Raw genomic sequence first — 14,310 nt, 5'->3', positions numbered from 1 at the left:
GAGCAAAGACACAGAAAGATTGTGTCCTGCATACATTATGCAAATCATTAGTGGAGCCACCACTGGGCTTTAGTTCTCTTCACTCAGGTCTTTTAGAAATCGGCATGAAAGGAAAGAGTTTATCGAGCACTAAATGTTAGCATAATTTAGACATGGCTATGCCATTTTCTAGAGACATGGTTATACCATTTCATATATATTTGGCTTATATAGCAAAATTGGGAAATGATGACCGTAACACATAAAAAACAAGTTATTACATGGAAAAACAATGATTCAACTTGTATATGTATTGTTATGAAAGATAAAAACCTTTTCTTTCTGTCTTTTTTCATAGGGGCATCACTCTAGTGTGCCTTAAATGTGATTTCCTAACTGATTCTTCTGGTTTAGATCGTATGGCTAAACACTTAAGTCAACGTAAAACTCATACTTGCCAAGTTATAATAGAAAATGGTATGTAACTATAATTGTGATATTTTGGGTTTCTGATATTCTAGTATTTTTTGATCAGCCCACAATATGGGCTCTTCTGTATTAAATTGACAGTCTCATTTCTCATGTATTCTTTTGTAAAAAAAAAAATTTTATTGCAGTATAGTTGATTTACAATATTGTGTTAGTTTCTGGCGTACAGCAAAGTGATTCTTTATACATATATTCTCTTTCAGATTCTTTTCCATTATAGTTTATTATAAGATATTGAATTTAGTTCCCTGTGCTATACAGTAGGACCTTGTCTTATATCTATTTTGTATATAGTAATTTGTATCTTTTTTTAAATAAGATAACTTGTTTAATGAACTTAGCCAGTGTGTGTCCTGCTGCATTTTTCTGCCACTTACTCTTTTTTTTTTTTTAGTAACTTGTATATTCTAATTCCAAACTCTGGATTTATCCCCTTCCTCTCTCCCTCCCCTTTTCATTCTTCATATACTCTTTTTTTTTTTTTTAAGGGCCGCACCTGCACCATATGGAAGGTCCCAGGCTAGAGGCTGAATCAAAGCTACACCTGCCGGCCTACACCACAGCCATAGCAAAGCGGGATCTGAGCTGCGTCTGTGACCGACACCACAGCTCACAGCAACACCGGATCCTTAACCCACTGAGCAAGACCAGGGATCAAACCCGCATCCTCATGGATATTAGTTGGGTTCATAACCCGTTGAGCCATAATGGGAACTCCCTTCACTCCTCATATATTCTATTCTAAATGTAAAACTCTTCTGATTTCAGTTCCCGAAAGTACCTCAGCTTCTGAATCCACTTCTGAGTAAGTTTTAATTTTCATTCAGTGCATTTTTCTTTGATGGATTTTAGCACTGTTGCATTTTTTAAATGTATCATTTATAGAAATGAAAAAATATTAAAGTATTTTGTTTTTGTTTTTGTTTTTAAAGCGCTTGTTGAAATAGATTCCTGCTCTATGGAGCTCGTGCAACCTGGTGCAAGACAAGTTGGGATTTCCTAAGTTCAAAGTTCTGAAGTGTTTTCTTACACAAAGCGGTTAAACAGCCAAGTTCATGACACTAGCTCTCATTATTCAGCTCTTTTCAGCTTTCAGATGGCACTAGATTCTTATTCCACCTTATCTTTGTGTCAGGTTAACATATCTTAACATATGCTTTTTTCTCCAGTTGGCTCTCTTCAAAAATAACTTTTATTGCTGTGGTCTTTTCTTGCTTTGCTTAAAATAATTGTGTTTTTCTCTGCTATACTTGCCTTCAGAATATTGCATTCCAAACGATGTGACTCTTCATCTTTTTTTGTCTGTTTTGTCTGGTTTCTTAGTTAATTTCTTATAAGTCTTACATTTTTAGGTCAGATAGCTGTCTTCTTCCTCATTCTTTGTCTGTCATTGTTCTATTTTTCATATTTTTCAGATGCAGAAGCAACACAGAAATTTCAAAAAATGTCCAGGGTACTCCTGGTCAGTGTCCCCCTTCGATGGACACAACTGATGCCTGTTCTCTCTTTCCAAGGAATGTGAATTATTTGACTGTGAGACCTCCTCTAGGTTGTGGCCTTAAGAAATCAGATCTTGGGGAGAGTCCCTTCCTTCATGACTGGCCTCCCATAAGACTGATGCAAATTTGGCCAGAGATGACCTCAAGGCCCACCAAATTGAGCACAACTTCCCACTGGGGGCTTTGGTTCTTGATCGTAAGCTTATGGGTCCATTCTGACCAAGAAAAGCCCATCAAATCAATGCTTCAACATCCAAGTTGAAGTTTAATCATTTTGGCTGCTGCCCTTTAATCTTCCTCTAGCATGCATGCAGTCCAAGGAGTATAAAAAGTGGTTATGTAGGGAACCAAGGTTACTTTCATGTTCTTGGAAAACAAATTTCTAAATTACAGTTCCAAAATTAGTTATTTTTACTGTCATTTAAAGTTTTTTCCAGTATTAAACCCTAGGAGTTTTCAGCAATACTAATATTCAATTTTTTAATTTTTTTAAGTCTAATTTAATTTTGTTATCTTGGTTTTATGTTGTCTTCACCAAATTTATTAATGTCCGTTTTGTTATGTCCTCTTTTATTTCTTTCCTTTAAGACCTGTTTTGTGTTTGTTTTGTTTCATTAATAACTCCAAAAAATTCCTTAGAATTCTCTACAGATTTCATGTAGCTACTTATGGGTAGCTTCTTAATTTGGTAATTGTTCTGATCACTAGACATTATTATATCCTCTGTCCATCTTGGGACTGTCATTAACATTATCTTAGTGATTGTGTGTTCAAACACATAAAGAATTGGCAAAAAACACTTCCTACAGACCTTACAACAAGTTTTAAAGTTACATTTCTGTACATCTACATTATATCTTCTTAGCCATTAATGTAATTCCTTTGGATAAAGATAATATATTCAGAAAATATTGGGACCAAAAAATGCACTTGTTTCTTGCCCATATATATATAGATGTATATTTTTTTTAATTTTGTGTTTGTTTATTTTGGTTACATTGAATATAGATTTGCTGAACAGTTTTGATGTTATTACTTATTTTTTTAATAAAATTTGTATTGTGAAAGTGCCTCAGGGATTATTTTCTCATAAATAATTTTGAATAAAAGCCATAGATTTGGGGAAGTTCCTGTCATGGCTCAGCAGAAACGAATCCGAGTATCCATGAGGATGCTGGTTTGATCCCTGGCCTCGCTAAGTGGGTTAAGGATCTGGCATTGCCGTGAGCTGTGGTATAAGTCACAGACGTGGCTCGGATCTGGTGTTGCCTGTGGCTGTGGTGTAGGCCGGCAGCTGTAGCTCCGACTGGACCCCTAGCCTGGGAACCTCCATATGCCATGGGTACAGCCCTAAAACGACAAAAAAAAAAAAAAAAGGTAGGCTGTAGATTTTGTCGTACAACTAGGAGCATTGCTTTGCTTCTTACATAGAAGCCTGATTACTTGGCCTATAGACTGAGAGCTCTGTCTATTGAATCTATCTTGCAGTTTTCCTTTCAGCACAGTTGAAAGCTCATTATTTATACTTTACTAATTTTTAAAACTTTAAAGGCTCCCTTTGTAATCTTAATAACCATGAAGGTGGGTAGGCTCAGAAGTTGTTTGACTCAACCATGAGTACTTTTTTTTTTCCCTCTTAACATTAGAACTTCTTGAATTGTACTTTGAAATTAGTCCTATTTGGGCTGAGTGGCTTATAACTCATCCACAGACTGAGTGGCTTATAGACAATAGAAATTGATTTCTTATTGTTCTGGAGGTGGGAAGTCCATCATCAAGGTACTGGCAGATTTGGTATTTATTGAAGACCAGCTTCCTGGCTCATAGACAGTCATCTTCTTGTGTGTCCTCACATGGTGAAAAGGGCAAGAGAGTTATCTGGGATCTGCTTTACAATGGCATTAATCTCATTCATGAGGACTCCACCCTCCTGACCTAATCACCTAATAAGGCCCCACCCCATCACATTGGGGACTGGGTTTCAGAAGTATGAATTTAGGTGGGGGGAGGGAGACACAAACTTTCAGCCTATAGCAGAAACATTGAAAGCCAGTTTCAATGACCACTTGTTATGTAGTCTACTCCTTGTAACTCAATAAAAGAGTTGAGTTTATTAGTTTTAATTTTCCAGACTGATTTCTGCTGTAAGTGATTTTCCAAAATTTCCAAAAGTTGCTCGTTTCTTGCTAGTGGACTTCTGCAATATTCTAGTCTTTATTAACATTATCTGTCTCTAAGATGTTTTTCATTCACCATCTTTCTACCCATTTGTTTTACTTTTCAAAATTGTAGTAAAAAATATAACATAAAATTTATCATTTGCAACAATTCTCAAGTAAACGATTCATCAGCATTAATTACACCAAGTTTTAAACTTTTGCCCAGAATAACTTCTTTGTGGTTTCAACATGGGTTCTTTTTTTATATGCAGATATTTTCTCTGCCTCTGTCATAGTTCACAAATATGATAGACCACATGCTTACTAAATCAGTATTTTTGACAGAGGTGCACATTTTTGTTTTTCCATAGGGTTCTATTTCTTACAGTTATATTAGGTTCATTTTCTTAAAGTATGATGCTCTTAAAGTTCTATGTCCTATAGCATCATTTTTTTACTTGATTTAAATAAAAACATCTTAGTACTAAGTTTGCTTATTGTAGGCAGTTAGTTGAGTTTTTATTGGTGCCAGTGAGTTTTAGCCTGACAGTCTGACCCCTTTACTTTCAGGCTGTTCTAAATAATTTTTTCACCTGATTCAGAAATAGCCATCTCACACATGACTGCTTTTTGGTTACAGCTGAATAAAAGGTGTGATTGGCTCAGTTTCAATCTATCACCATTGTTAGAAAAATAACCTCTGAACCACAAAGACTTAGTTTCTTGCTCTATTTTGCCAAGCTTTGTCAAAACACCTCTTTGGGCCTCACTTACTTGTTTAGCAAATATTTATTGAGCACTTACTATGTGCTGGACACTATTTGAGGTGCTGGTGAAACAGACTGAAATCTCTGCCCTTGTAGAGTTTACTTTTCAGTGGTGGAAGACAGACAATAGAAAGTAAGAAAGCTACATAGTAACATAGGTGATGATCAATACTTTGGAGAAGAATTAAGTAGGAAAGGAGGATAGTGAGTATAGTTTGGTGGTTGGGAGGTTGCAATTTTAAATTTGCTGATCTGAATAAGCCTCCATGAGAGGATGACAGTTGAGCAAAATATCTGGAGGTGAGGAAGTGAGCCATTCGGGCATCTATCAGAAGAGCATTTCAGAGAGACAACAGCAAAGGCAAAAGCCCTAAAAGAGAAACTGGAATCCTCATACGTTGCTGATGGTAATGCAAAATGGTTCAACCACTGTGGAAAACAGTTTGGCAATTCCTCAAAAAATCAGGATGCAGGTTTGATCCCTGGCCTCACTCAGTGGGTTAAGGATCCGGCATTGCCATGAGCTGTGGTGTAGGTCACAGATGTGGCTCGGATCCTGCATTGCTGTAGCTCTGGTGTATGTAGGCTGGCAGCAACAGCTGCGATTCAAGCCCTAGCCTGGGAACCTCCATATGCCACTGGTGCAGCCCTAAAAGGACAAAAGACAAGTAAATTGCTTGGGAGTTCCATTTTTGGCTCAGCAGGTTAAGGACCTGACGTTGTCTCTGTGAGGATATGGGTCCCATCCCTGGCCTCGATCAATGAGTTAAAAATCTGGAGTTGCCACAAGCGACAGCTACTGTTGATCCAATTCAACTCCAGGCCCGGGAACTTCCATATGCTGCAGATGCGGCCCAAAAAGAACAGAAAAGGGGAAAAGATGCTGCTTACCCTAGTGCCACTCATGTTAGTGCCTTCCTGCTGCTGCTCCTGCTGCGAATGCTCTCATTGCTATTTCTACTATTCCTACTGCTGGAAGGAGACCCTGGGAACTACACATCACTGCAATCTTCTCATTGACAGCTTTAGAGGCAGTCTATCAGCACTGGGGTCATCTGTAACTTTGCCTTAGAGTTCCCAGGTCTTGCAGTACCTTCCTCTAAACTGCGAGGCAGATGACATCTTATCACCATACTTCAATTACATGGGGCATAATTCTCCAATGTCGGAAATGAGGGTAGTTCTCACTTTTCCTGTCAAGACGATGAAAAGACCGTGCCTTATTAAAAATGAGTGCAGAATCCAATCTGCTTTGGAGGAAAACATTCCTTCTGTGCTGAAAGAATCCTATCTTTACAGGAAATGTTTTAATGATGATTACCCAGAATTCGTTTCCGGAAATCTCAGCTATTTATCTAATACTAGTAACTTTACGAAAAAGTGTAATCATAAATTCCAGCAGTAAAGTAGCCTTTCCTTTAGTAGGACTTTGAAAGATTAAAAGTACCTGCTTTTCTCAGAAGTTAGGGATATTTTCATTCAATCTGTTTGCCCTTATCTCCTTCTTTCCTTCCTCCATTTTCTCCAGTATATCTACCGGAATAGATTAATTATAACATAGAAGGAATGTTTGAAGTTGTACAAGTTTCTTTTTCCTGCTAAATATTGAGAATAGCATGGGGTGTTTTCTATCTAGGAAATCTCCAGAGCCTCGGAGCATAAGAATCCGTGGATAAACCAGTCAATATCTCAAGCCTAGAAAACTAGGCTATTTAACCAGTTGTCTATCCATTGACTCAAATGTCCTACAGTCCACAGATTGAAGTGATTTTTTTAAGGTTGATTTAGGTTTTTTTCTTTTTGTTTGTTTTTTTGTTTTGTTTTGTTTGCTTTTTAGGGCCGCATCCAAGACATATGGAGTTTCCCAGGCCAGGGGTCCAATCGGAGCTACAGCTGCCGGCCTACACCACAGCCACAGCAGCACCAGATCTGAGCCATGTCTGCGACCTACACCACAGCTTATGTCAACACCAGATTCTTAACCCACTGAGCAAGGCCAGTGATCGAACCCTCAACCTCATGGTTCCTAGTCGGATTCGTTTCCATTGCACCATGACGGGAACTCCTGATTTAGTTTTCTTAGTGACTTTCAAGTGGCTTTGTGGTCAGATGACCTCAGTACTAAATAATTAAAAAGAAGAATATATTCAATGTTGCTTTAATTTTAAAACTGAATGATCTGAAGAGTCTTCCATTCTTGTTTCTTCCTAATGCCCCTTATATTAGGAGAACTGAATAAAGTATAATATACAAACGTTTATCCATAAACAGTATTTCACATATGTGACCTTGTTTAAATCTTCAAAAAAATCCTGTAAAGATGGTTTTCAACCCCATTTTTACAAAGGGGAAAACTGAGGTCACTTGTCATTCTGAAGATAAAGTGGTATCAGGAAGTACTGACTCGTTTATATTATGGAAGCACCATCTTCCCTTTGGACAAATCTGAACGTTTTCTTATGGAAGATCTGCACAATTTCAAAACCGATTTCCGATCTGCAGACAAGGAAGCAACCCTTATCCAAAGCCTAAAATGTTGTTATCTTCATAGCTGGCTTATGTCAGAGAGTTCCCGTTGTGGTGCAGCAGAAACGAATCCGACTAGGAACCATGAGGTTGCGGGTTCCATCCCTGGCCTTGCTCAGTGGGTTAAGGATCTGGTGTTGCCATGAGCTGTGGTGTAGGTCGCAGACGTGGCTCGGATCTAGCATTGCTGTGGCTCAGGCATGGGCCTGTGGCTATAGCTCTGATTGGACCCCTGGCCTGGGAACTTCCATATGCCGCCGGTGCAGCCCTAAAGGACAAAAGCAAAAAAAAAAAAAAAAAAAAAAAAAAAAAAAAAAAAATGCATACGGTCACCAAAAAAAGATAGTCCCAATCACACTATTCTTGTTGCTGTTCATAAGAATGGAGACCAGGAAAGGTTATTAAAGGTCATTTCTTCCCATCTCTCAAATGGTGCAAGAAGTTCTAAAGCATCTCTTTTTTTAAGTTCCAACTGTTAGAGCCAGCCCGTTCCTAGACTTTCTATCCCCCTGCCCTGCCCTCTCCTCCTAGGAGGACAGTTTGATCCCCAGGTACCTACTCAGTCCCTACCCCCAGGTTCTGGGCCTACCCTGAGCTAAGAGTGATTTCACAGATCAAGCCCTGGCATCTAGGATCAACTTCCAACTAATCTACTGTTTAGTCCCGAATGCAGCAGGAGCGGAGCCCTTGGTCTCAGACCCAGGAGCCCATCTTCCTTTCAGGCTTGAAAGACATAGAGCTACAAGAGAAGTGAACATTGTGATGCTGGCTCTGTGGTTAGACAGCCCTGGGTTAACCCCTGCTCTGACCCTGGGCATCAATGTGACTCTGGGCAAGCTGCTTTGATCATTCTGCGCCTCAGAGGTCACTGTGAAGATAAGCATAATAGTCCCTGTTAAGCGCATAACTGAGCACTTAGCAGAGTAAGGAATAAAGGTTAGCTGCCATTAATAATTGTCACTATTTGAGTTGGAGGTAAAGAGGCTGAGAATTAGGCTAGATCTGATATCATCCTTCCCATCTAAGGATCTCCCTGGGAGGATAGGCAGGACCACAATACCTGGGTGCTTCCCCTTTATCTGGAGCATCAGGGTTTCCACCTGGGATTGCTGGGTAAGGGGTCAAATAAGCCAGGCTTCTTTTTTTAATTTCCTTCTTTGTTTCTTTTTTTTTTTTTTTTTTGGTTGTCTTTTTAGGGCCACACCTGTAGCATATGGAGATTGCCAGGCTAGGGGTCCAATCGGAGCTGTACCTGCCGGCCTATGCCACAGCCACAGCAACACCAGATCTGAGCCGCATCTGACCTACACCACAGCTCACAGCAACACTGGATCCTTAACCCACTGAGCGAGGCCAGGGATCGAACCCACATCCTTATAGAGACAACATCTGGTCCTTAACCGGCTGAGCCACAACAGGCATTCCATGCCAGGTTTCTTATCTGTGTTTTTACCTGACGCTTCCTCCAGTACTTTAAACGCAACCAATCATAATAGTTGCTTTATTGCTGGAGAAGAGATTAAATACCAACTACAGAGTCTGCTCAGGTCATGAAGTCCATTTCTGTCTTATTTCAACAGTATCATGGCTTAGGGGACTCTCCCTGTGCCCCCCAGGAGCCTCTCATAAGGTTCCCAGGGTTACTTATCTACCCAGCTTCAAAATCTGTCTCCCTGGACAGGTGAGGTGGGTCTCAGTATCTCCTCCCACACTCCCTGCTGCCAGACTTGTAGTTCTCACCAGGGATCACAGGTTTCCTTTAGGAAAGTTATGCCCCAGTGATTTAGTGAAAGTAGCTTACTTATAAGAGTAACCCTTAATATGAGATCTACCCTCTTAACAAACTTTAAGAGTTCTTGCCACAAAAAGGGGGCACAAAGAAACGTGGAGGTACTGGATATGTTTATTACCTTGATTATGATGATGGTTTCACGGGGTGTGTGTATAGGTCCAAATTCATCAAATTGTATAAAGTAAATATATTGTTTTTTATATATCAAGTATACCTCAATAAAGGCTTTTTTAATTAGTAGTCTTTCTAATTCCAAGTGTCTAAGTGCCCAGAATGAGACCAGGTTTAGCTCCTTCTGTATGGACTTCCATCCCAGGATATAGTCAGTATTCATCAGAAAAATTACTGGTAAACACTTTCCAGCCTTCACTAATTTTACCAGCAGAGGGCGCACAACAGATATACAATCTCCATTGACTTCTCAGTGTCGGGGTCCAGAGTGATTCTCAACCATTAGAGCTGTTTATGCTCCACATTAGTTCTTCACCTGACTCTTGCCTGCTAGTCTCAGACAAACAGCTCAAGGACATTTGGTATGACTGGTATGGTATCATTTATCCTAGGAAAAGATCCGCCTCATCCGACTGGATTCCATGGTTACCTAGATCACTAATTTTAAAGGCCTGGCTCAGGAAAGGTAGTCACAAATTTTAGAGTTTATCAGGGAAGCCTATGGGAGGGAGAGAAAAGAAGAAGAAGAGCTAAAGAGAGACCTGGAGGCACATCAGAATCAAGCATGGGAGTTCCCGTTGTGGCTCAGTGGTTAACAAACCTGACTAGTATCCATGAGGACAAGGGTTCGATCCCTGGCCTCACTCAGTGGGTTAAGGATCCGGCATTGCTGTGGCTATGGTGTAGGCCGGCAGCTACATCTCTGATTTGACCCCTAGGCTGGGAACTTCCATTTGCCAAGGGTGTGGCCCTAAAAAGACAAAAAAAAAAAAGAAGAAGAAGAAGAACCAACTATGGATATTTAAAAAAAAAAATTTCCGGGCTGTGCCCCTAGATCTAATAAACCAGAGTGTCCAGGCAGATGCCCCAGGAATCTATATATTAACAGGTCACAAACTGATTTCCTACAGTTGGCTGTGAGCTAGCATTTGGGAACTGCTAATCTAGGGCAACCTCTGGGACCCCATTTCAAGTCCTGCTACTGCAGCAGCACCAACCCTTAGGGACATGTTCAGTCAAAGGGACTTGGAGTCAGAGCTAGGTGTGACACCAGTGAGGCCTAGACCAGCCCTTCCAGAGGGAGCAAGGCCCCTGCCAGTGAGGGGATGAGGGACAGTGGACGGAGGGAGGGCTCTGTAAGTTAGGGCAGCAATTCTGTCCCCTCAGATGCCATAAGAGAATAATCACTGCCCTCTCTCTGCATCCGCCGCTCAATGTTGCAGAAGCTGAGCCTTGCATTCCAGGGAGCTCTCAGCGCCTCTCCAAGCCCTCCTTCCCACCCGCCACACATGCAGGGTGGGTTGCTGTCAGCTTCACGGTGGGGGGTGGGCTTCTCCAGCCACTTTGGGCTGTGCACCCATCCCCAGCACCGTTCTAGGTGGTTCTCAGAGTGGCATCTGGTCTTGGTCTCTCTGACCGAAGGATCCCGCTGAGATAGTTCTCACCACACTGTGCTCAGCCAGAGCAAGGCCTCAGGCTGAATGGGGGTCCTGAGCAAATGCTCTGATATTGGGGGAGGGGTAGTTCAGGGGATCTCAGTGACAAAATCCTACAGCCCCAAAGGCTGAGCTGCAGAGTCTAGGCGGTTGTGTGGTTCCCAGCTATTGCCCAAGGCAAGGACACATTAGGAACTCCATTGGCCTGAAGCTGACACTTCTGTCAGCCACTTGGGTTTCCTGAAGGATCTTGTCAGGGGCGTCCCATCCAGGGAGAAATGTCCGCATCTGGCCTCTTGGATATTTTTCTTCTTTCTAGGGCCACACCTACGGCATAGGGAAGTTCCCAGGCTAGGGGTCGAACTGGAGCTCAGCTGAGGCCTACACTACAGGCACAGCAACACCAGACTCGAGCTGCATCTGCACCCTACATGACTTGCAGCAACGCCAGATCCTTAACCCACTGAGTGAGGCCAAGGATCGAACCCACATTCTCATGGATACTAGTTGGGTTCTTAACCTGCTAAGCCACAAAGGGAACTCCCCTCCTGGATACTGAATGGCCTCCTGGTCAAGTCTCCATGGATCAGGGCGACTGGCTGGAGCACATCTGCAATCCCCATAAGGGGAGCAATCCCAGAGCTTAGAACTAGCTGGAAAGACAGTATAATATCTTAGCAGGAGCCTAGACTTAAAGTAATGTCTTGACAAATTTCATGTCACCACGGACAGGTCATCCTCTTGGTGCACCCATATTCTTTCTGTGAAATGGGTGATACTTTCCCTACCTCATAGGGTTGAAGGAACAGTAAATGAGCTAGTGAAGGAACACAAAGTCTTTTAGCACAGGGCCCGGCATCTAATAGGTATTGAAATGTTGGTAGTTATTTTTCTGGCTCCTGTCTCTGCAGCACAGGTGAAGACTCAAGGGAACAGGTCTGGAATATGAAGAGGAGCTGGAGAGGGGAGATGCTGGCCATCATGGATCATTCCAGAGCCTTACTGAGGCTGAATAAGGACCCCACTTCCCTCAAAGCCTCTTGCTCCTTGTGAGCCTCGCAGCAACAAGAATGTCACTGTTTTCTGGCCTCCTGAGTCCCCTTCCCCTGAATGCACACTGGGAACACTCCCAAGTCGTCTTTCTCAGTCTGAGGAGGGCTGGGGGCCACCGTGCCACCCGGCTGTTGCTAACATGAAGTTCTGGGGCTGAAAGAGGGCATGGAGCCTGGAGGTTTTCGGGATGCCTGGGGCCACAGTGGAGAGCTCCTGGACTTCTCTAGAGCCATGCCATCCTGCAGGAAGGGACAGCATCAGGCAGGTGAGCCGAAGAGGACACAGGTAGGTAGGGTTGGTGAGTCTTTGCTATTGGCAGCAAGACTACTGGAGCCTTGGAATTCCTATTGTGATGCAGTGGAAACGAATCCGACTGGGAACCATGAGGTTGTGGGTTCGATCCCTGGCCTCGCTCAGTGGTTTAAGGATCTGGTGTTGACATAAGCTGTGGTGTAGGTTGCAGACACAGATTGGATCCTGAGTTGCTATGGCTGTGACCTAGGCCGGCAGAGGCAGCTCCGATTCAACCCCCTAGCCAGGAAACTTCCATATTCCGCACCTGCGCCCTTAAAAAGAAAGAAAGGGGGGGGGGAACAGAGCCTTAACCGAGGGTCCTAGGAAGATTCCAAAAACCAGGATCCAGACAGAAACCAAGTGATGAGAACCAGACTGGGGATTGGGCTGAGCCTGAGGCCAGGTGGGAGCAGGATTAGGTGGGGAAGCAGCCAGTGAGGGAGGCAGGACCAGACAGGCTGTTGGGGTGGGAAGCACATCTGATGTCTGTTACCCTTTACTGCCGAGGCAGGGGGCACACTGCATCTCCCTACCAGAGGCAAGTGCTCAGGGGCTGTCCATCTGGGACCCCTTCCCCTCTTCTTGGGCTTCCAACAAGAGAGATGCCTTAGGAGATCCCATCATGGTTCAGTGGTTAACGAATCCGACTAGCATCCTTGAGGATGCTGGTTTGATCCCTGGCCTTGCTCAGTGGGTTAAGGATCCGGTGTTGCCATGAGCTGTGGTGTAGGTTGTAGTCACAGCTCAGATCTGATACTGTGGCTGCAGCGTAGGCTGGCTGCTACAGCTCTGATTGGACCCCTAGCCTGGGAACCTCCATATGTCTCAGGAGCAGCCCTAAAAAGACAAAAAGACAGGCTTTCCCATCGTGGTGCAGCAGAAATGAATCCGACTAGGATCCATGAGGTTGCAGGTTCGATCCCTGGCCTCACTTAGTGGGTTAAGGATCTGGCGTTGCTGTGAGCTGTGGTGTAGGCCGGCAGCTGTAAATCTGATTGGACCCCTAGCCTGGGAATCTCCATGTGCCACCAGTTTGGCTGTAAAAAGCTAAATAAATAAATAAATTTTTTAAAAAGACCAAAAAAAAAAAAGAGAGAGAGAGAGAGAGAGAGAACAAGAGATGACTTAAGGAGCATTCCTCAAGCAAAGACATCACCTGGGGCTATCGTAAGTATGCTTTTATAGTCATCGGCCAAAGAGCTTTCACATCCATAGAACCAGATATATAAGATATACCTTCAAGACTTCTGCTAGAGAGCCACCCAAAGTTCCCATTGGCTCAAAAAGGAGTAAGCTGTCCGGCCTGAGGCGTGGGCTTCTCCAGCCTTGGCTCCTGACCAGGGCTACTCAGCTACCAGAGGGCCAGACTCCTGGCTGTCCTCCCGTTCCAGCCCCAGGCTCGTTCCTGCCTCCCTCCTTTTGCCCACTCCCCTGCTCTGTACCAACTCAAACAGTGCACTTTATTCAACATGCAAAATAAGCCCAACCATTTTTTGGTGACCCCTCCTTGATAATGAGTACGTAATGTTCTCCATTCCCACAGCACAGTCTCGCACTTGGTAATATCATTGTCTAATTTTTGTTCCCAATTTGTTGCAGTGTATACCTTGTTCCCACAACTAGATCAAAGGGTCTTTGAACATAGAGGACGAATCTTCCTGTTCTGTTTCTTCCAGAACACCCAGCAAAAATGTGGGGGCATCATAGCTATTTGTTAACCTGCTATTTGTTAGCTTGACCGCTACCCTCTCTCAGAAAGGACAGAGGGAAAGAAATACTTCGGGTGTCAGAAGCTGCTTGGCGAAAAATGTAGAAGCAAGGTCTAACAACATTGGAAGGAACTGGGCCTGTTGGGAAACTTACACTTTTTATTTTTAAATTTTGGGAAATAGGAAGAGAACAGCCTCCTCTTGACATCCAGGGAACTTAGGAAATAATGATGAGTCAATGTCTCCTTTCAAAACTTCTCGGCGTTCCCATTGTGACTCAGCAGGTTAAGAACCGGACTAGTATCCATGAGGATGTAGTTCGATCCCTGGCCTCGCTAAGGGATCCGGGTTAAGGATCCGGCATTGCCGTGAGCTGTAGCGTAGGTCACAGATGAGGCTCGGATCTGGCGTTGCTGTGCCTGTGGCGTAGGCCAGC

The 14,310-nt window shown here is 43.2% G+C and overlaps 1 protein-coding gene across 7 annotated transcripts in view; it reads left to right on the top strand.

Annotated features, from left to right (window-relative positions):
* ZNF280C (zinc finger protein 280C) overlaps positions 1–3,037 on the top strand; it is a 60,661-nt gene extending 57,624 nt beyond the window's left edge. For all 7 annotated transcript variants that reach the window (XM_003135372.4, XM_021079649.1, XM_021079648.1 and 4 more), the window contains 3 exons: positions 338–456; positions 1,237–1,273; positions 1,401–3,037. In XM_003135372.4, the coding sequence (XP_003135420.1) occupies positions 338–456; positions 1,237–1,273; positions 1,401–1,410 (166 nt within the window). In that variant the 3' untranslated portion in view covers positions 1,411–3,037. The remainder of the gene's footprint in view (positions 1–337; positions 457–1,236; positions 1,274–1,400) is intronic.

This window comes from Sus scrofa, chromosome X (genome assembly GCF_000003025.6).
Source record: "Sus scrofa isolate TJ Tabasco breed Duroc chromosome X, Sscrofa11.1, whole genome shotgun sequence".
Lineage (NCBI taxonomy): Eukaryota > Metazoa > Chordata > Mammalia > Artiodactyla > Suidae > Sus > Sus scrofa.
Note: the sequence above shows the minus strand (reverse complement) of the source record. Positions and strands in the feature narration are given on the sequence as shown.